Consider the following 23,816-nt stretch of genomic DNA (forward strand, 5'->3'; position numbering starts at 1 on the left):
AGTGAGCAACCACATCCCACAACAATGAAATCATCTACACTTGATGATTTCATGAGGTTTGCATTAGTAGTTTGAGTCATTGTAATTTCATGTTGTGTTTATGTTACATGTTTATCTTTCATATTTTGAGGTTTTGCATAATAATGTAAGAATGTGCATTAGTTGCTTGATGTTTATTCCTTAGTTACATTTTTATGCAACACATGTGTTTCTATTTCTAATGTAATCCATAAAGGCACATAAAAGACATAATTAAATCTTGTACATATCCTATGCACTACGAATCCACTTGAAGATGTAACACATTTGAAGGACCTGTTCGCATCTCTTGTATCTTCAAAGATGTACCTATGCTAACAAGTGACCTCTTGCACAATTGAAGACACTTCAAAGATCAAGTTGTACTTTTGTTTGTAAATTGGGATTAATACCCCTTGTTGTAATATGCCCAAGTAAAGATTAAAGGGGGTTGTTAGATTTAGTGCTCTTTCCTTGGTTGTATTATCAAATGGGATAAACCAATGTATCTCTTATGTATTTTTATCCTCTTGTTCCTGTGTGAGGACAAGTCATTTTGTAATTCTTTTATTAAGGAAAATAGTTTATTCCTCCTTAAGAGGATTATGACACTTATTATGCACACACTTATGAATGTGGCAATAATTCACATGGGAATTACTAAATAACTCTTCTCATCTCTATATAAGAGAAGCTCCTCTCTCATTCTAAAACATGCACTCGCTATGTAGTTTTTTGTAATGAGCCTACGGCTCTATCTCTCTTTCATTCTTTAGGCTTTTGCCTCATTGATATTATACACAAGGGGTTTTCTTTGCTTTCCCCTTTCAAAATCTTTGTCTCCTCTTGTTGACTTATCAATGGGTGCCCCTGGGGTTTTGCTTATTCCATGCTCTCTTTGGATTTTAGTTTATGGTAACTATTTTTATAACAAGCTCTTTTGGATTATTTCATTTCAATTTGTTGTTAATATTCTGTCAATCTATACATATTTATATATCATAATTTACTAAGTATGTCTCTAAGGAATTACAAACCATGAGTTTTGTCGTTATATAGAACAAAATAATAGTCTATAACTGGTCTAAGGCCACGGGCCATCAAAACATAATAGTTTGAAAACAACTTGAACTATTTAAAGATCACCAAAACTATTGACCAAAAACAAATTACTAATTTTCCATCCTCGAGTTCATATGATTTGTATGCAAAGAAGTCTCGCTTTCCATATATCTGTCTACCTATTATAACAATTAAGCAATTGAATCAGCAAATAACCATGGTTTTCATTAGAAATGTAACTTTTCTTTCATATTTATTAAATTCCCTATTTTTCTTCTTACCAAATGGTGACTAGAATGTCATGAATAACATAGAAAATGAAAGGTAATGGCAAATCAAGGGGAAACTAGGTAACACATCCTAATCTCGTCAGGGCCTATGTAGGCTACTTAATGATTGAATAGCAGAGATAATAAAGGATCATGCCTCACATTGAGTTTTGATAAAATTAAAATAATATAAGATCCATATTTGAATTGAGGTGTCCATTTTCATATAGTTTAATTGTGCATGTTAAGTTAAAAATACACCAATGTAGGTGCTAAGCAATCATGAAATTATGCAAACCTATAGCATGCTAACAATTTAGGATGGTGCAATTATATGGCAGAAGCTTTTGGTCATGACAAATTTAGAATGAAACCTTGAAATTTTTATCAGATCAAACAAATTTATGGTAACCACTCCTAAATCTCAATTTTTGCCTTCCCATAATCTTTCCTTTCTCATTCTTATATCTAATGTTGAGGGAGTTGCAAATCTTCAATACATATCTCCCAAGTTTTCATTAAACCTAATTAACTTGTACTTATATTTTATTGTTAAATATATATATTTTTAAGGGGACATTATATGTTCAACGATTTTTATAGTTGTAAAGATCTAGTATAATCAATTAGTGACAACTCCAATGATTATTTTCACCTCTATAATTCCAATGTTTGTGGCATTTTCTTGCAAGCAAGGGCTTGTTGGGCACGAGTGATGACTTCTAGCTCGAGACCTCTTCATCAACAACTATTGTTGTTCATAGCTCCTACCCAAATCTCAATTTTTCCCTTCTCATAATCTTTCCTTTCTCCCTCTTATATCTAATGTTGAGGGAGTTGCAACTCTTCAATACATATCTCCCAAGTTTTTATTAAACCTAATTAACTTGTACTTATATTTTATTGTTAATATATTTTTAATGGGACATTACGTATTTAACAATTTTTATAGTTGCAAAGATCTAGTATAATCAACTGATGACAGCTCCGATGGCTATTTTCACCTCTATAATTATAAATTTTGAGGCATTTTCTTGCAAGCAAGAGCTTGTTGGATGTGAGTAATGACTTCTAACTCAGGACCTCTTCGTCAACAACCATTGTTGTTCATAGCTCCTGCCCAAATCCACTTGTGTTGGGAGCTTCTTTGTCATTGGGTTCCTTTTTCCACCTTTCGTTGTGGTTGTTTCAAAGATTCTTGATGTTGTTTCTAATGCTATTCGTAGGGGGATTTTGTTGCAGTAGTGCTCTCCTCAAAGACTCGATACTCTATCTAATGGTTGAATGTGGGATTTTCTCCCTAAAACTCATTCTTCTATTGGTTGTTGGAGTTTTACTCATGTGGTTAGATCTATTATGTTATACTTGCAAAGGAGAAATTTAGACCCCTTGTATGTCAAGCCCTGTCCTCTGGTGATGTGTGGTTTGGATGTGATGAATAATGTGTACTTTACCCACGTTGTAGATTGGATTGTAGATTCACATGTTTCTAACCTTTTGTTACAAATCTTTGTCGAAGGATTATAGATTCTTGGAGATCCTTAGTTTTGAATAACATTGAAACATTCCCTTGTGCTAAGTGGTTCTTTATTGTTGTTTTTTCTTCTTGTAATGACATACATTTAGAGTTGAGCAAGTTGTGAGCCTGGTGGACTCACTTCCTTTTGGCCAAACCTTGGATAGTTTCCTTTAACCCTCTTAATGAACCACTCAATGTGTGTCCAATGTGAGTTTTTCTTCCCAATCTACCCCTTCGTTTTTCGGAGAACTCTTATTTCGAGTTTGTCGCCAAATCTATTGGTTGTTTTATAAAGGTGGATGATACCACAACTACAATGGGATTCTCTACCTTAGCTCACACAACTACTGGAGATGTGGTTCCCAAAGTTTGGGATAGGCTTTGAACTCAATCATGGGGTTATGAGGGTCTCCCCTTTCAAAGTTGTCAATGCTTCTCTACAAGCCATTGGAAACGTAGTGTTCTTTCAAGTGAAGTTGTTGCCACTTGATGATAATGATGATCATTTGATTATCCTAGCTTTTCATCCCTTTGATGACTCTACATAAAGTGATAATGGCATGCCTCGAGATTATGATGTTGTTGCTTATCAGGCCATCTCTTTTTGCTAGTGTGACTCCTACTGACAGTGTGGATCACTCTAAGTGTTGCACTTATTCTGCTCCAACCTTTAGTTGATGATGTCAACCTTGCCTAGACTCTACCCTTTGAGTCGACAATCTCACAAAGAGAGTTCCACCAAAGAGTGTTGACCCTAATAATAGTGCCACCTAGGCATTTGTCCAATGACACAAGAAAAATCATACATCAAGCACTCATTCTTCTCTCCACACTGTTTGGTAAGTTGTCTACTTGTGTTATTGATGTGGGTCACTAGTTGATTTACCAATGTGTTCTTAATTCTATTATTTAAACTTGCTATAAATGACCTTTTTTGTTTGTATTTGTAAGAGCTAGCACTCTTGTTTATGCCAATATTGATCTTTCAAGACACCTTTGGGTTGTGATTGTAGGACACAACACTCATGTTTTGCCTCTAATTAATATCAAAAATAATTTATTTGCCTTATATTCAATGAAAACAAGTAAAGAGACTTTGATTGTCATGAAAATGACATCTTTACAAAACAAATACATTTGGGATGTGGCATTATAAATATCTAGAAATGACCAAACTAAGTAGTTACCACTTTTAGCAAAATCACCAATTTGTAGCATACAACAAATATGTCATTAAACACAACAATTTTATCTTAGTGATAGCAATTTATATTATATGTTTTGAACATTTCAATCTCATTTTTCACATTTTATCTTCTATTGTAAGCATTCATTAGTTTATACAAGAGGAGGTATTATTATGGAAAATTGTAATATTGTGAATGGATACTCAACCCAAATTTATCTCATAAACTAAATTAGTATATAGCAGATGGTTTATGCAATTTTAACCCAATAAAACACTCATAAAAAAATGTCATAGAATTCATTATTGCATTATAACACAATAATACAATAACATGCAAGAAATCCAATCTTACAAATAGCAATAATAGTTAGATTTGACATACATAGAGAAGATCCTATAATTCCAATGTGAATCTTGATGTCAATTCACCACCAATGTTGAACCGGATTGGTGTCTAATCTGGCAAGCCGACCATGAAAGTTTTTGTCCTAAGGTTAGGGATACTAAAAGATACGCTTTCCCTTTCTCAAAGAGAAATCTAAAACAACTACATAATCGAAGCATAGCCGGAAATGAATAAGACTTCCTCTTTTGATGCTTAAATAGTGACTCTTCAACTCCCCATTTTGTCTTTAATCTTTTTCCCTCTCTATCCTCTTTTAACTCCCTTTAATTTTAAATTAACCTTTATATAAATTTACTTCAAAGTCTCATATGTCAAATTTAATATTATATGAATTTAACTCAGAAATTCATAATGCTTTGAAAGGGGACATTACAAGTCCTCCCTCCTTGAGATTGTCCCAAATCAATCTCTGAAACTCGTATGTGTTTGTCAACTGCATGACTTTGATCATAAACATTTGACTATGTAACATCACAACATAATCCACAAGATATAAGACAGCTATCTTATTAACACCTGGATCTCAAACCAACCTATCAATACAATCCTAGGTGTAGGAATAAATAATTTGTGAACCTCCAATTGAATAAATAGATACCCAACACACTGCCCATATGCAAGAAAACCAACTCATCATGCCTCAAAATGGCATTGTCGTAACTTGGGTCAATGTTAAGAATGTCAACATTGTCACCAATATAATGTTGAATTGGAGCAGTAAACGCGACCACATATAGAATGTCCCAACATGTGAGGTTCCTACTCATATGCATACAAGCCATTAACCCTTGCAAGCCAAGCCAAATTTGAAAATCTAGTTATAGTCCAAGCAAGGCATCCACTGATAATTGGAGTATGCAAAAAGATAAAATCAACAATCAATAAGTTGACAATTGCCACATCATAAGAAATTGGTGATAAACCCCTAGGTATGCTATAAAAACCCTCAGGCCATACTAAAGGCAAATCCGAAGTCTTTGCTTCACCATAAGTATCATTGCCTTCATTAACAAAATGATCACCATTATACATATTTTTTTAAGGAAAATATGTTGGCTCATCTTCTACCCCATGATATGGTCAAATCATGTAGCTGATGTTGTAAAAATCAAAACTCATGTGTTTGACCTCTTGTTGATTCATATGGTCTTCATTAGCAAAAAGTGTCTCATCAGAACAGAGAATGGTAGAAACATTGTTCTTGTTTTCATGCCTAGAAATGGTATTGATTCCTTCAACAATCTATACCATCTCCATAGTTCTATATTTGATTTCATCTTCCTTATGTGTAGCTGCAATAAAAGTCTTAATTTTTAGCCTGATGCAACGAGCATTGTGTCATACTTAGTTGGAGACATAATTCATCTATCTCCTCTCCTTATCCTCTACAAGCTTGATAGCTAGATCCTCATCCCAATACAGTTGCAAATAATCTAATTTTAGTCTTTCAAAAGCTTCTTTAATTGTGTGCAATTGAGTAGTAGTGATCCCACGTGGAGTCCCTATTTGCCTCTGATCTATTTGAGTTTTCCACATAAGATTTTCAATGCACTTGTGAGATTGATCTTCCTTTGTTAGAACTTATACAACCCTCTCCTCCGTAACCAACAATCTTACCTTCAAATCTTGGAATGATAAGGCTGTATCCCAAATCCATCTAACCAATAAGGGTTGTCATGTGACACATTTTCTAATTTATCCTCAATTGTCGGAGCGACAATCCTCATACTTCTTTATATCATTGTCTTCTTTTATACTTAGATGCGAGAAAGATCTAGGGGCAACATTATATTCAAAAATAAATTTTTCACAGAAAGAATTTGTACCACATGTAGAGACTCGTAAGTCTGAATCAACACTCACAAGAAATGTTGAGTCCTCATCATTAGCTAGCTGATTATCATACAAATTTCAGCACCTCTCTTTTGCAAGGAGATCCTAGGCCAAATCACAATTTTTTTTGCCACATCATTGTTGTTTTACAGCATTGGATGAAAATCCACAAAATCCATTAAGGGTAATTCTTTCTGATTTTGTGAGGGAAAATTATTGTACTCATCATACATATCAATGTACCTTTCTTCTTACATCAAGTGGTGAGTCTCAAGCTACTTCTTGTTGTAATTTAATAAAATCTTTTCTGAATCCTTCGAAGCCACATGTTTTCCCATGGCAACACGCTCTTCCTTTCAAGGAATCTATTAAATAACTTTCTGATCAGACTGTTCTTTCCAAGATTCTTAGACGGTGGAATGAACTGCTACAGAAATGTTGATCACCATTTACTCCAAACTCAAACATTTTGCACACAACTATTATGTTCTTAATGGTGTGGTACCAACCTGGAAATGGCACCAATAGAGAGCTATCACAGTTAGTCTATTTTCTGCTACTAAAATCAATTATTTCAAAAATGTTTTCATTAGTCTATTTTCTGCTACTAAAATCAATTATTTCAAAAATATTTTCATTAGTCTATTTTCTGCTACTAAAATCAATTTTTTCAAAAATATTTTCATTCCACTCGAGTCCGTTGCGTATAGCCCCTGTGCAACTGATAAATAATGTAGTGGCAGCAATAAGGATGCCTAAATACTTTGTTTCAATGCCATTACCTAAATATAGGTTACGTTGGCCTATGGCTTTCTACAACATATACACAATCTTCCACGTCAGATTCCATACCTATGAAATTTCTGCTGGTGGTGATGTTTCTATCACAATTGCCTTGTTATGTTCGCACTATGCTTTAGAATACTCTGCAATTCTCAAAATTGTTTCCGCAACTTCACAAAGTCTATATTATTGTACAAAGAAAATATATTTATCTCTCAAAAATTGATGTAGACTACACTCGAATAGATCGTCGTTACAAAGTAATGTCTCTCCGTACCCACCTACTGACAATCATGCCAAATAAATTCCCATGTGCAATTTTGGTCGAGTAAAACACAACAGTTCCCAACTTCACCATACACTATTTATGTTCTAATCATTGGTTAGAAAGTTCCAAAAATATCCCTGCGACTTCACAGACACATTCCAAGCTATTGAAGTTTGTTGTTTTAACCACGAACGGCTCCTTAGTTATTTCCACAATTCGAAGGACCCCTCTCCAATGCTCTTGCAAGATTACCGATGCCAAATTTATTTAACTCTTACTCTTACTCTTTTGCAAGAAATTAATGAACAATCCAGAATGCGCACACATCGTTGTAATCCCAACTCAAATCTCTCGACCTTAGATATTTCTTCAAGATGCTTCGGTCCTCTTTGGTTCTTAAAATGTTCCTAGCTAACTCGCGCCATTGACAGTTTTCCCATAGTCTTTGTTGCACACTATCGTCCACATTGATAACAGCAGTCAATGTAACGCCTCAACTTGAATAATTTGTCAAAAGCTCTAATCGAACAACCGATATTGACGACAGATACAACAATTTTAAATCAGAGGTTGCAAAATCAATACCAAATTCCACCAATAATTCAACACCTCTGCTTTCAAAATTAGAAAAACATATAATAATCTTCGATGGGTCTGTTAATGTCACCAATGCTTGCAAATGGAGAATGCTCATACGTATTTTTCTACACAGATAGGAAAATATGCTCTGTGAAACATCCACGTAGAGCCCCTCCTTTAATTAGTCACCATTGTCCATTCCTAGCGCAACCCGACTGAAGTAACGGCAATTACTTGATCAAATCTTGCTCCTTACCGTTGCTTAACAAAAGTAACCACTAACTCTAGACACTCTTTCTACCTTCTTGTTAGTGCCAGTGCGGCCTAATATGAGGTTTTGGTCTTATCATGATTACTTTCGTAAGCTTCCACCACAATCAGAATTCCTTCCGGCAAAAATATTTAAAAACTTGTAAGGCTCATAACGTTAAGTCCAGGTACCTTGATTCTGTTTGTTAGGAGTTTTAACAAGTCGTCCGGCAATCGCTATAAACTAATGCGAATACATGAAGAAACTACCCTCTTCAACACGATGTATTTTAATCAATTCTTCTCCGCTTCTGCTATTACTCCACTTATGAATTTTTTTCAAAGCTTAATGCAAGTTTAGTAAACATCCTTAGAAGATAGTTGATACCTTAAGAAGGCACTACCCATAGTTATAACATCAACTATGGTTCCCCAGAGAGTGCTCTCCAATTCACTGAGAGAAATGCTCGAACCTCAAATATTTGACAAGAACACAAACACAAGGTTGTATGATATATAACCAAGTTTCCTGATATATTGTTTCGAGCAATAGTTTTCCTCTAAGCATAGTATTCACCCAGTGTTAATAAACTATTGCCAAAAAATTACTCTTTGAATGAAATAACCAGTCCTCCTGTAACGATGAAAAATATGTTTCAAAGTTCATGAATCGACCGCATCCAAAATAAGACCCGCAATATCTTCAATAATAATCATATTGTCAATCTTCCCAACGTCAAACATAGATAGTTGACCAGAATATAAATTATTCCCCAGGCCTTTGTCTGGGGGAAAATATTATTTGAAAAGATATTATTTATTCTGAAAAGCCATGTTTGATTTGGGACTTCCGAACGCTACAACTAGCAATAGTTGATCATAAAGAAACACATCTGTCTGTAAATTTTTACCTTTGACTATATTTCCAACAAGATGTAAGGCCAATGCTTTGATACCACTGTAATATCCAGAATGGGTACTCTGCCCAAATTTATCTAATAAATTGAATTAGAATATAACACATGGTTTATGCAATTTAAAACCAGTAAAACACTAATAAAAAATGTCACAGAATTCATTATTGCATTATAAAACAGCAATACAAGAACATGCAAAGCACTCAAATCTTACAAACAGAAATAACAGTTAGATTTGACATACATAGAGAAGAACTTGTAATTCCAATATGTATCCTGATGTGAATTCAACATCAATGCTGAACCGGGATGGCGTCTGATTGGGCAAGACAACCCTGAAAGTTTTCATCCTCAGGTCCTGGAAACTGAAAGCCAAACTTTCCCTTTCTCAAAGAGAAATCCAAAACAATTTCAAAATCCACGCATAATCCAAGCATAGCCAAAAATGAATTAGACTTCCTCTTTTAATGCTCAAACAATGACTTCAACTCTCCATTTTGTCTTTCATTTTTTCCCTCTGTCCTCTTTTAACTCCCTCTTTAATATTAAATTGACCTTTTTATAAATTCACTTCAAATCTCATAAGTCAAATTTAGTATTATATGAATTTAACTTGAGAATTCATAAACAAACATAGGCAAGACGGATTGACTCTCATCTTTTCACCTTCATATCATCCATTTTGATTGTTCCAAGCGTGGACTCATAGGTATCATAATGTGAGGCTCACACTGCATTCATTTCTTAGGTGTAAATGTTTGCCATTGCCCTTTGTAGCCTATGATGCAATGTTTACGTGTATCTGATTGAGGAGCAAGATGTTCACTTATGCAGGAGTTCTCGCTCCAAGTTTCTCCAAATTAAATACGTCTCAATCATTGGATGTGCTCTATTTGACTTATCATTTACGTGTTTCATGTTTTGCATTACATTTGAATAAGATATTGTCTTAACCACATCACTCAAAGGTTAATTTACAGTGATCTGAAAATGATTTAGGGACGGCACAAGGACATCAAAGTTGGCAAGTGCTACAGGACTATCTCCAATGATTTTACAGTCCATAAAAAAATTGCAGACATACTTAAGTGGAAAAAAATGTGAAGAAACCTGCACCAAATACACAATAGAAAATTGTAAAGACCTGTGAATTAAAGCTAACACTATCTCATCCCGAATTTTACTTACTGAAAATTTTGGTGTCAAATGAAAACTGATAAGATTCTGTAGAAAAATCAGATGCTTAGAAATTATCATGAATGTGAGTGCTAATGATGTTTATTCAGAGACCTATACTTTTGCCGAAAATAACATTTTCAACTCGCATTAGGCACAATCTTTCCCAATTATCTTCAAGATCCCTGCACAATTGAATCTCTCAGAGAAGCAGAGCACATAGTTGCATAGGTTGTGCATCAAATAGTTTTCCAATAAAACACTATGATGATGTTTATACTTAGCATTATGACGATAATAGTTCTGTTTCATTTAGTCTATAATCCCTCAAAGAAGCTATGTTATCAACTTGAGGAAATTTTTAAGATTTTCTTTAGGGTGCATGCTCTTGTATGTACAAAATCTTTTCCTCCAGGTATGACTTGCTCCTCATATATACACTACTATACACCTGTATAGCTTTGTCCAATCAGGCATAAAGGTGAAAGAATATATGCGTTTCCCTCTGAGCATAAAACTATCTATCCAATAATTTGTTTATAAGACGAAAAAAGCAAACAGCTATACTCCTCCCAAGTGTAAAGAATCCAAATCCACAATCACTGATGAGAAATTGAGCCTTGATTACAAAAAACAATTTTTTTAACTGGCAACTTTTCTATTAGCACCATGTTATCGTAGAAATAACATGACTGATCTAAGCACTAAATTTCCCTATGCCATTTAGAAGACAACAGTGATATATGTAGGCATTAATCTTAGATCAATATATGCTACATGTGTTGAGAAATGCAATGATGACGTTCCAATTATATTATATCTCGAATCTCCCAAAAGCTGGTGCTGATGCTAAATTGATGTCATATATCTGATGAACCTGCAAGTAAATTAATACCATACTACCATGTAGATACGGGAAGCTATGATCAGTTAGTAGCAAAACCACTTCAATGAACCAAATCCTTGAAAACAGATTATTTACTCTGCCCTCAGTCCCAAGATCTCCTTTGCAGTCCTCATACGAAAATAGGGCATGTCAGCCTGCAATATTTCATCACCTTAAATCAAGAGGAATATCACATAGCAATCTCCATTGCATTAATTTCCAAAAAAAACTAGACATCTTAGGAGTTATTTACCTGAGAGAAACTAAGGGGCAAATCCTGACTATGGAAATCAGCATATTTGATCATAAACACACCACAATCCCATCTGTCAAAAAGGTAGAGATTGATTATTACAGTCAATCAATCAATAAAAAACAACATTCACTAGTTTCCAGAGTCTATCATTAAAGGAATCTGAAGATAAAGGAATACACAGAATCTATCTAGAATCACCTCTAAAAATGTTGGAATGACAAAATAGGTGAATAGCACAGATAATTCATATACCATAGAAAATCCTTTTAAGATGAGTGCTACTTGGAAAGTAATATCAATTTTCAAATGTCTTGAAAGATCAAATCAAATGGCCCAAAAACACTCAAACTGTACTATAACTAAAATCTCACCAGAACCAAGATTTTTCATTGCACTTTCTATGCAAAAATCTCAAGCTTACTATTACTATAAAAGAGATCATCAAAAAGCAATGAAGAATTCAAATTGTGTCGACAATACTAAGCTAAATCAGTGTCCCTGAACAAAGATGAATGCATAAAACACGGGGAAAACCAATAGAAATTGTTGAAAATGAAGCCTGACATACCCATTTTCTTGTGCAGGAAGATCTTCAATGAATTCTTTCTCCCAATCACTTACATCTAGATCCTGCTCATTTTTATCCTTTGCCTCATCTACAATATATTCTGCCTGAAAATGGATACAAAAATCAATGCCATGCCCTCCTGTTCATATATAGCTATCCCCATCACGTTGCCCCTTACCCCAAACCACTAACAAGGAAAAGGTTGCATGAGAAGGGGAGAAAATCATTTACCAGAACTTGCAACACCCGTGTATCTTTTCCTTTAAGTGAGTCCAGATATTGGAACTTCTTTGCTCTTATATCAATAATAGCCAGACACCAGTGTATTTCCCTATGGATAGGTACAAATATCTGCATCAAATAGGCCAATAACATCAAACAACCAACTATAGCTGCTAAAAAAAATTTAAGAACCAAAAAAGAGCAAAATCATTACAATATTACCTTGTCACAATCAATAAGGCTGTATCCTATCTTCCTAGGAGTTGTCCATCTTCTGACAGCTTTGTAATCATATTTCGCCTTGCTAAAAAGCTGAAAAGCAGAGTGAATAATCTATTTAATAAAGACCTCTATATATATCAAAATCAAAATAGATTGAACAATGTCTTCTTCAATATTGGTCCCTATGCAATATCCAATGCACAAGTTAACAATGTTTATGCAATATCCAATGCACAAGTTAACAATGTTTAATGCACAAAAACTACAAACATGACTAAACGTCCAAATGACTTGTCAGTAATTGCAAACATGACCAAATGTCAAAGTGATAGCAGGAACATCCAATTACAGGAAGAACATAATATCTTTCAACCGATTATAATCTTGGTATGTAGGAGAGAATAACATAAAATTATTCTAACAGTGGTAATACATAAATAATGATAAATATATTTACGTGATTTTATAATATATATTGGGTCTCTTGTTAATACACATTAAGGAATGAACTTAAATATGACATTAGTTTGTCACAGAGAAATGGGACAAGGTCTGCACTTAAGAGAAAACCCCTTAAGGGCACCCTATTGCAGTGGCACTTAGGAAAGAACAGATATGAAGGCACCCTATTGCACTGTAATTAAGAGTGAACCACTAAGGGCACCGCAATTAAGGGATATCCCCTACAAGCACCCTATTACAGTGGCACTTAAGAAAGAACAGATATGAGGACACCCTAATGGGTATTGCAATGGTAGTTAAGTGAGAAGAGCAAGCAGGGCACCCTACTACACTGTGATTGAGAGATAACCACTAAGGGCACCCTACTGCAAGTACCTTCACAGCCCATACATCAAGGACTAGTAGTGAATCAAACCTAACTCTGATCATAGAAGAAAGGTGGAGGACATATGGAGGGAAAACTGCAATCTTAGGGCACCCTAGTATGCTTCCTTACTCCACATCTTTTATAGTTGTAATTTACATATAATTTTAAAATTGCACAATTATGAAGATATACTCTCTTTACTCTAACTCTTGATCAAGTGAAGAATAATGTTAGCATTATTGAATGTGTGTGCCTATGTCTCTGCATGTATGGTGGTATTGTGTTTATGCGGTGAATGCATGATTTCAAGTTACAAATCACAATCAAAAAGAGCATTTATTTGGTAAACCCTAACCCTACTTTGTAATGGCTTGATAAGGGAAAATAAGGAAGGGGTCATTACAAATGGTATCAACGCATCAATCCTGCCTCTTGTGTTGGAAAGAAATAAATGGAAACTTACATCCACCATGAGCTAAGTTAATAGATCCCAGACACCTAAAAGTCAGGTTCAATTTTGTCCAAATTAGAGTCCCTATCAAAATCGTTACTCCAGAATTCACTGCAAATTCTGACAGGACCCCAAGAGGCATTTGGAAGAAGTTGTAGCAAATTTGATTTCTAGCAATCAAACTCATGCCGAATTTGGTCCAAAAACAAATTTCTTGATTTGTTTCAAAACTTTTTTTTTGCCTAATTTGATCTATTCAACCCTCCAACCCTAAAAGAGACAACTCAGAAGGTTCGGATCTATAAACTTTAAGGGAACCTATCAAGTGGTGTCTAAGCTTAAGAATTAAAATAGTAAAACAGCCAGACTAACTAATGTGACGTATCATGATAAATGAGCCATTTTTTTTTAAACCAAGGGGATGTCTCTGCTACCTGCCCAACAGCCCATTTTGGGGCAAGTGGAGCAAAAGTAGTCCCACTTGGGGCATGAGCACATCCCTGTAGCACACATGCACGAGGCAAACCTAGGGGTTATCAAACCCAAGACCATGGAGGTAACCCACAAACTCAAGCTCGACCACTACACTAGACGGACTGGGCTATTCGCCCATGAACCATTTTTCTTAAATGGAACTATGGAATAACATAGATTTCATTAAATGCAACTTAATGGCTTCAACTTGATCCATAAGAATATTAAAATGGATTGAAATAGGCCTAAACCTAGCCGGGGACATTACACTTCTAGTAAGGAATGTCACAATTTTGCCATTCCCAACTGTAACACAAACTCTAGTTGGGAATTTTAGGGTAAATTAAGTATTGTCCTAGTTCGGAACATCACAATTGGTATCAGAGCTTTGTTCCTATCAGCCTACAAGATAAAGATAAAAACAATGGATCTAACAATATGTATATTGTGTGTATGCTATGTGTATGTTTTGTGTCTTCATGCACCCAAGTGTACATTGTGTTTTCATTGTGTATGCTCCATGTTTGGCTCTATATTTTTAGTCAATCTAGAATATGAGAGCTAGAGGAAACCAAAATATGTGAATTTAAGAACATGCTCACATGCAAAAGTTGGTTTTCAATTGTCACATTATGAGAGGACCTAAATCCTTTTCTTTCAAAAATCAGAGAAAACTTCTCTTAAGCTTTGCCAACAAGTCATGATTCATATTTAAAATTAGGGAGAAGACATTTATGATAATATCAAAGATGTGGATTAAAGGCATGCTAACATGTAAAAGTCAGTGCTCAACAAGGACACATCCCCACCCTTTTTTTACTCATACCCATACATGGGACGGAACGAGGACGCAGGGACAGGAATTTCCCGTCTCCAAATTTGTTTCCCTTTTCCCAAAAAAAAGAGGACGTTTCCCAAACAGCACTTTGAGAGCAGCAGGGTACAGGTGGACGGCTAGAAGTTTCCAGTATGGCTGGGGGACAGCTAGAAGTCCCCTGCCTGTCCTGGGAGCTTCTAGCCGTCCCCTATGTCTCAAGCCATTTTTGGACTGTCAATGTTAAAAAATAAGACAATTTTAAATTTGAAAAACAAGGTTGGCTTGTCCCCAAAGACACCAATCCACGTTTAACAATACCGAAACCTAGTCCAAGCATAAAATAACCAAAAAATAACAAAAAATCATTTTCACATTTGCAAAGGAGAAGAGCAGCAAGAGGAGGGGCAACTAACCAAGGAGTGAACATTGAACAATAGTTGAAAGAGGAAATTATGGGATCAAATTTACTTGATTTAGACTCTTAGACAAACCATCTACTGATTATGGACAGCTACATATTATTGTGATCTCCTATGTATATACTGTTTAGCAGTCTAGTAATTGTATTTACATTTTAATATTTTCATGAACAGCTGGTTATGGAGTTGGACTTTTATGTTCTTGTTTAGTATACACTGATAAGTATTTTAGTTATAATAGAATGTCCATTGTTTACATTTCAATATTTGTCATTTCATTCATGATACTTGGAGCCTTTGGGCATTTTCAATATATGTAGGCCATATTTTCACAATGAAAGTATTTGAATTTTGTTAATTTGCAATGTATTGAGCTTCTAAAATGTCTATGGTGAATGGTTTATCAATGTTATGAGATGAATATTTGAATTCTCTCTATATATATAAAAATTTTCCTGTTTTTTTAATAGTCGTCCCCTTACGTCCTGTCCCCTAAATTTTGGCTTTGATCCATACCTGTACCTGAAAAATGTCCCCGTCCCCTAAAACGTCCCCCTCTCGGAAACTATTTTTTTAATAGTCGTCCCCTTACATCCTGTACCCTAAATTTTGGCTTTGATCCATACCTGTACTTGAAACACATCCCCGTCTCGAAAACTCCATGGAACATATGCAAAAGTTGGGTTTCAAATTGTCACATTATGAGAGGGCCTAAATCCTTTTCTTTCAAAAATAAGAGAAAACTTCTCTTAAGCTTTGCCAATAAGTCATATTCACATTTAAAATTAGGTTGAAGACATTTCTGATAATAATAAATATCAAACTTGCACAAAGAAGCTACTCACCGTGAAAGATATGTATAAACTGTGCAATACTTGAGGACAACCAATTTTGGGGAATGGTGGACTACAATGCCTCTTTCTAATATAAGATTTAATAATAATTAATAAAATTAAAATATAAATATAAATATACATTAAAAATTAGTAAAGGAAATGATCTTCAATAAGTTAGCTTATAGCATAATTGGAAAAATAAGTGACATTAAATAAGATTAAGATCATCTTGATTAGGGATAAACATACAATAATATAACTAATCAATTAAAGAGACCAATTAAGGTTAATGATTAGCACCATAAAAAACAAGAAAAAATTCTAAGATTGAAAGGTAGCTGTTATGTTCAAAAAGTAACATCTGGCTTCACACTCATATCTGATGGACAGCAGTCTCAAGATTCTATTACAATCATTGTTTTTGTCAGACATCTTGAATATCACTCACAACTAAGGAGAACAATACAGCATTAGGGCGAATATGCCATATGTACCAACAAGAGTATAAGTAAGTTGTGCCTTTGGTAATGTGACCTTGAAGCTTGGACAGAAATAGAGAGTAAAATGACAAAGCTTATAATTAAAGGTTTGGTGTGTTCAGAATGATCATGAGTATATCTCTGGCCACCACAATAATCAATCAAACCGATATTTCATTTGACAGTCTTCAATCTGGAACTTATGGAATATACTGTAGAGCACCCCATAGTCGTACGTCCTAGATTTGTGCTTCTCAAAATCCAATCTATTAATATTGAATTGGTCTAAAAAAATTATAGCATTTGCTTGGGTTAAACAACTTAAGCCTAAGGTTTGAAATCATCATCATCAATTTTAGTACCATTTTTATGTGTAATCATTAAATATGCCAAAAACACTACTCTTCAAGCCCCTACCCATCATAGTCAATTACCACACCCAATCTTGATTACACTTGCATGAATAGTTGCACATATTAATATTAATAACAAATATACAAAAACTACTAATATTTTATAATTATCTTAAAACTATTTGAAATTAATCTTATTACTAATTTTTCTAGATTTATAAATTATTAACAGGTAACATAAGACTAATATACTTTAAACCGAACCCTAAGAACCTATCATAAGTAATGATTCACATTTCAACTTGCTATTTCAATATTTTTCAATCATCTGATGTCCCCCAAGTTGGTCCATCCTTCGTCTCACCATTGGGGATGACGATGGTGCTTCTGAAGGCATTGTCCTTCAGCACAAGAGATAAGTCTGCCATTGTGGAAGGGATGTGTAGACCGGGTGGGGATTTTAATCATATTATTTTTGTTGTATTACCCATGTCACCCTTTTTTCTCACTGCAACTTTTTGTTTTGCAGGTCATAGATATGCTTTTTCCCATATTCTCTACACTTGGTGGCATCACAAACAAATTTAAAGGTCTTGCAACTTTGGAGCAGTTGAGGTCTATTTGACCTTATTTGCGCTATGACCCACTTACCCATGAGAGACAAACAAGAAATTTAACCTTTTTAGTGATATTTTCTGTGATTAGGATTTGTCGATGCTCTGATACCACTATAATAATCCCTAATAGGATATTTGCTTGCAAAACCCTTAATGGAAACTCAGCAATTTTAAACAAATAACATTTTCAGATTTTTCCAGCAAAACTCCAACAAACAACCAGATAAAGCAGTCCCAAACTATTATTGCACTAAATCTCCAGCAAAAAATACATATATCTCATTGAAGTTCTTAAATAAAATAAGCCAAAAATCCAATCCTAGATATAGCAACCACAAGATTGGATAATAGAAAAGATGAACGTAGAATACAATGTGAAACACCTGCGCGATGTCTCCAACCGACAATGGGTTTTGGTCCACTGCCCAAGCTTGAGGGTTTCCATCCTCTCACCTGCTGAAAGTTGAAGCTTTCAAGAATAACTCTCCAAAAGTGAAAGTGAAATCCAAACCACAAAACCAAGTATGCCTGAAATGAGCTCCATCTTCCCTTTTAAGAACAAACAAATGACTCTTCACATTCCCCTTTTTGTTTGAACAAAAAGATGACTCTTCACATTGCCCTTTTTGTTTCTTTATTCCTTTTTAAAATTACACTTTTCCCCTATTTCAGGAAATAAAGTGCCCAAAGGTAATAAAGTGACATTAACAATATGAACTCTAGTTATAAAGTCACTTTATAATAAATCTGTTAAATCTTCATGCAATAAAATCTCTAACTAGGACTCAGATATGCATGTGTGATCGCTCGCTGAAAAGGTCTCAGCTAGATGCTCTTAATCCAACCCTAAAATGCCAAGAATGTTGAGCCCGTTGTCTTACTAAAAAAAATAAGTGTTTGTAAACCCCACTGAAATAACCCCAATTAGCCCGCAACTGAAATTGCCTAGGCCAAAAACTGCTCCGATCACATAGAAAACCTAGTTAACCATGGAACCAAGGAAAAACGGTCTATACACACAACAAAACCTAGAGGCTAGAAAAGGGGACATGACAAAAGGTCTTCACAGCTAGCAATTCCACCTCAACTTTGTTTATGCTTCATCTTGATTCTCATCAATAGGGGCCTAATAATGACATTCAATTATTTTTATACAATCTACACTTGGTGGAACAACATCTTCCACTTGTGTACATATCAGTGATGATACTCAAGCTCCACTAATTGCACTTCAACACCATATTTTTTGTGTTGAAAAACTCAAATCATCTCCACAGATAATCCTCATGACCCGACATCAATAAATTTTAATCTCTGTAATGCTGCAATTTACTAATGTACTTCAATCAAACAAATTGTCTGTCTTTTAAAACTAAGAATACATCAGATTTAAATTAGGCCTTATTTGTATAAGTTTCCAAGTAGTTGATGCTAGAGATATAGCTTCAGGAGATATCTTTCTCTCCTAAATTTGAAATATATAAATAATCTTTTCTTTATTAATGTCAACAAAGGGTCCTCTCTTGAAGGTACAAGACATTGAAGAGTCCAGACACTGAAGCATCAAGACAATGAGGGTCAAGATAACAAAAGCTCTTTACTTTGTAAAGGCAAGACAATGCAGGGTCAAGACAATTTTATATGTTCCTCCAGAAGGAATTTGAATATACACATATAGATTTAATATTCTTTATAGGGTGATTGTATAAAATGGGTATTGTTGGCAGATCATAGTGGCGATCATTATTGCTTCGGTTTGAGCCCTGTGTTTGAGGGAATTGTATTTCAGACCTTTTATCTTTCATTAATACATAAGTGATATATTTGTGGCTGGGTTTTTCACCTCATGTTGGAGGGCTTTCCAACAATAATTCTTCGTCATATTGTGCATTACTTTGTTTTGTGTGTTTATCTTTATTTATGATATTAAAAAACTAACATGGTATCAAAGCCAAGCTTGATGTAGCTTTTGAAACATATATGTTTTTTATTTGTTCAACTTTTGATTAAAATTTGTACAGGTGAAGAGTTTGGGACTGTGCAGTTGTGCTAACTTGTATTTACTTGGTAGAATAGGGATAAGTATTCATGAGAGTTTGAGTTCCAACATGATGCAGAGATTACAGATACCAGATATTAACAAAATTCTTAGCTATCCTCGTATTTTTCATGGAAAAGCCTAAAAGTAAATCTCACATGCATAATTTACATAAAGTGTTTGCATCCCCTGGTACCATACTTGTACAGGAACTGAATTCAGCAATGTCAACGTAACAGAAAAATAAAGGTGATTTAAGTAGGTGGTGTCATTTGGAAATCAGAGGTGTGATTCTAATAGTGTAACATCGGCTCTGGGGTACGCTGGGATGTCGGTACGTCGAGACGAGTTTCCGAGACAAGGGGACAAGCGGCCTCAATTGTGGGACGCCAGGGAAACGCAATAGGAGGGCAGGGGGTGTTGTATACTATACATATGGAATTTGAAATACCAGTTATGGAATGATGTTTCAATATAACATACCAAATTGAAACGCTTGAATATAGCAAAATTGCAAACGAACCTGAACCATTAAACATTCAATGAAGTTATTCAAGTATCCTTCCCAACAGCGGCATGGTTGTGGAATAATGGAGGTGGGGGTACTCGGGTACTCAAGTACCAGATGCGAAGACCTCTTGCGAATAGGTACATCAAAGTTTTGAGGGGAGGTTTGAGTCCCCGAATTTCACTAATTTCTAATTTGTCGTTGACAAATATGAACAGGGAGGCAAACAAAAGAACGAAAGTATCAAATTGTTTTGAAGCAAATAATGAATTTGATGGTAGACCATCTGGCTCTTCACCACTCTATGCCATCACCATTACCTTCAAAGTCCTTAGTGTGTAATAAAATTGTCATATGGATGTCGACCTTGAGCATTGAGCGAAGATAAGTCGCCCTCACAACAGTCAATGAATCATGGGTCGCTATTCTTCTTGGAATGCAGACACGCATTCAGAAAGATGGTCTAGACTTTTTCATTCCTCTTTGGACATGCCTATCAACAGAAGCAATATCCAATTCCAATGCCAAGGGCCTCTTGACTAGGGCTTACTCCAACATTCAGGCTGAGCAAGTTTTGACGAAAAGCATGAGTCCTTTCAGCTCAGCAAACGTCAAATTCCACAAGCCAAATGCCCTAAGTTCGATATGCTAACTATCACCGGGATCTTATGAAGGGCGTCATTATGGATAACATTTCCAGTAGCGAGTTTTTTGATAAGCTTAGATCCTCTTGCTTTGAAATGGCAGTGGGAGGAGCTACCATGGCTCAAGGACAAGGGTTATTACAGCCTCAAAGTCGATGCATTTGTAAATGTGTCCGTGGAGCTGATCAATCAAGAGACTAGCGAAGACATAATGTCACTTGCCGAAAGTGATGTCTCGTTGAGAAAATGACTAGGCTAGGAATGCACTGCTACAAACCACATGGAGTTATTGTAGGAAACACGTCAAATGTGTTATCAAAGACGCATGAATTGGATTGGCTATCGTGAGGTGTCGTGGTGATTGTTGCCCTTACTAAATGGAGTCTCACCATCAGTAATCCTTTGTACATGCTTTAATGCATATTTCTCAGAGGAAGAAATATGGGTTGAAAGCCCTTCGATGAGAGGGAGAAATATGAGGTGAAAGTCCTTGAATATGCTAAAATGCATATTTCTCTAAGAGGGAGAAATATGAGGTGAAAGCCCTTGTATACGCTATACGCTAAAATATGCATATTTCTTTGAGATAGAGAAATATGAGGTGAAAGCCCATGAGACATGTCGCTCTTTCAACACATGGGGGTAGCCATGGTGGACGCCATGTTGAGAGATTCCATGACAACATCATGTTGAGTGATTCCAAGATGAGCACTTGTGTATATGCTTCTTTCGACACATGAGAGTAGCGATGGTGGACGTTGTGTTGAGAGATTCCATGATGGGCACTTTATATATAGTGTGTTTACAATTGCCACTTGCCAATATGGGCCAAAGTGGACTTCTAATTTTGATGTTTACAACCACCTCAATGAGGCCAAAAGAGACTCAAATCAATATAGTTTAGAACCAATTCAGAATCCAAGCATTACAGTGCTCATTACAAGGTCAAAAAGGACCTACATTTGAAAGTGATACTTTTTCCTAAATACAGCTATAATCTGATAGAAAATATGGAAAGTACTCAAAAAATTATTCACTTTCAAAAAAGCGAAACCTGAAAATGTGTTCGGATGAGTTTGAACAGAGCCTCTGAAGTTGCAAAAAGGAGGATTACTTGGCTACAGTCACCAAAATCTGTGCTTTTTGAACAAATCATGCATCAAAATTTAAAAAACAACTGAACCACTGAAAAATTTAGGAGATTCTACCCAAAATCAAAAACAATTGAGCCTGATTTGGAGTACGGATAAGTGAGTTTTGGCCTCTTAAAGTTTGACGGCCAAATCAAAAATAAAATATGGTGAGGGGTCCAATTTCAAATGCTTGCTGACAACAGCACCTTTAATAGGATAAAATTGATTGGTAAATGGCCATTATGTCAAAAAAAAAAGTCACTCGCAGTGATGGGCATATGATTGTCAAAATAAATATAGCATTCAAATGACACCACCAATATCTTAAAATTGTTGATTTTGGACCCATTGAGGCAAAAAGAAAAAATGCAACTGACACTCGCATGAGCTTCAAATTTAACCCAATATAATTTGAATGGAAAAGCAAATGTTTGAATAAAATACCAGTTCAACACATATCTATGTACATGTCAATGAGGTGCCAAAAGTGGGATCAGGGTCACCGGGAGACGTTTGGTTCCAATGACAGTGAGCTCGAGAGACGTTTGGTTCCAATGACAATGAGTATGTCGCTCTAATGTTGACCGGAACTGCAGATGTTGCTCGAATTGTGCAGAACCCACATGATGCGCATTGTTGCAATTTGAAGTCAATGAGATCTTCAATAAATTCAGATTACAGAGATCCCCTTCACTTCCATATATTGGTCGGTGATGAGCTCGAGGTCGCTCGCACCAATGAGGGTGAGCTCTCTAATGCAACGAGCTTGGCCAAGTCAGATCAGTGTGTGTGATGCTCGAGATGATCTTTGTGTCTCCTAAAAACTGCGCTATGGAGGTGTGTTCGTGTGTGGGAGAGTGGATCAATGCTTCTCCCACTTGCGGAATGATCAGATCGTGGTGATGATTGCGATGACTCTGATCTGCAACATCAAAGTCGTTTGGGGTATTTGTTAGCAAATTAGGAAGATCAGACTACAGGCCTATATTTGATCTGACTTGCTCAAATGTGTTGGTGAACCACAACGAAGAGTCCTTGCTTCAAGGAACACAAGTTGAGGGTATTGGGTGGATCAAATGCTTAATGATCGCTATGAGAACCCACGTGGACCTAAAAGAGATCTATATCTTTTTTGGTGCTATTTGGGCAAAGTGGTTGACCTAGCCTAGGAAAGTGACGAGCTTGGATCTTTGGATCTCAAAAAAGTGTTCCCCGACTTTGGATCTACTCACAATCTTCAGCTGCTTCGATGCCAATGATGGAACCCCGATTGAGTCCAAATCGCAGTCAAATCAATGATCATTGGATCAAAGAATGATCTGCATGCCCAGACCGCACAATCTCTATTGCCAAATTGTTACAACACTTTGCTCGCCAAAATAATATCCATATCCAAAAAAATTGTCCCAAAATAAAATTGCACAATAATGCAATAAAATAACAAATAACAGATCTGTCTACATTGAATGGGTTACTTTACCATACTTGTAATCCTCCAAATTTGCAAATCAAGCTTCCAAGTCTGATTTGGAAAAAAAATTGCCTCAAATTTGACTTTGGCCTAATATAGACGTATTTATAGTCAAAATTCGTCCAAACCATCCGAACGCAATAGTGAGGGCAGATGTTGCTCTAGACGCTCCCACAAACTGCTGCACCTCCAAATCTAATTCGTGACCTTACACAAAATGAAGCAAAAAGCTCTCAAACGGCTATGCAACAAACACTTCTATGGCTCTGATACCATGTAAGGATTTGCCTGAAGCAATGAATGAAATGCCAAGATCAAGAAGCTC

The 23,816-nt window shown here is 35.6% G+C and overlaps 1 protein-coding gene across 1 annotated transcript in view; it reads right to left on the reverse strand.

Annotated features, from left to right (window-relative positions):
- Window positions 1-10,314: 10,314 nt before the first annotated feature.
- Window positions 10,315-23,816, reverse strand: part of LOC149534846 (uncharacterized) — a 70,303-nt gene continuing 56,801 nt past the window's right edge. Inside the window, exons 5-9 of the mRNA XM_089803310.1 lie at window positions 12,423-12,512; window positions 12,210-12,329; window positions 11,979-12,082; window positions 11,408-11,480; window positions 10,315-11,309 (exon numbers count right to left, since the gene is read on the reverse strand). Of these exons, the coding sequence (XP_089659436.1) occupies window positions 11,247-11,309; window positions 11,408-11,480; window positions 11,979-12,082; window positions 12,210-12,329; window positions 12,423-12,512 (450 nt within the window). The 3' untranslated portion in view covers window positions 10,315-11,246. The remainder of the gene's footprint in view (window positions 11,310-11,407; window positions 11,481-11,978; window positions 12,083-12,209; window positions 12,330-12,422; window positions 12,513-23,816) is intronic.

The sequence above is a fragment of the Cupressus sempervirens genome, chromosome 10, assembly GCF_028749045.1.
Source record: "Cupressus sempervirens isolate cs-2001-9-10 chromosome 10, ASM2874904v1, whole genome shotgun sequence".
NCBI classification, from domain to species: domain Eukaryota; kingdom Viridiplantae; phylum Streptophyta; class Pinopsida; order Cupressales; family Cupressaceae; genus Cupressus; species Cupressus sempervirens.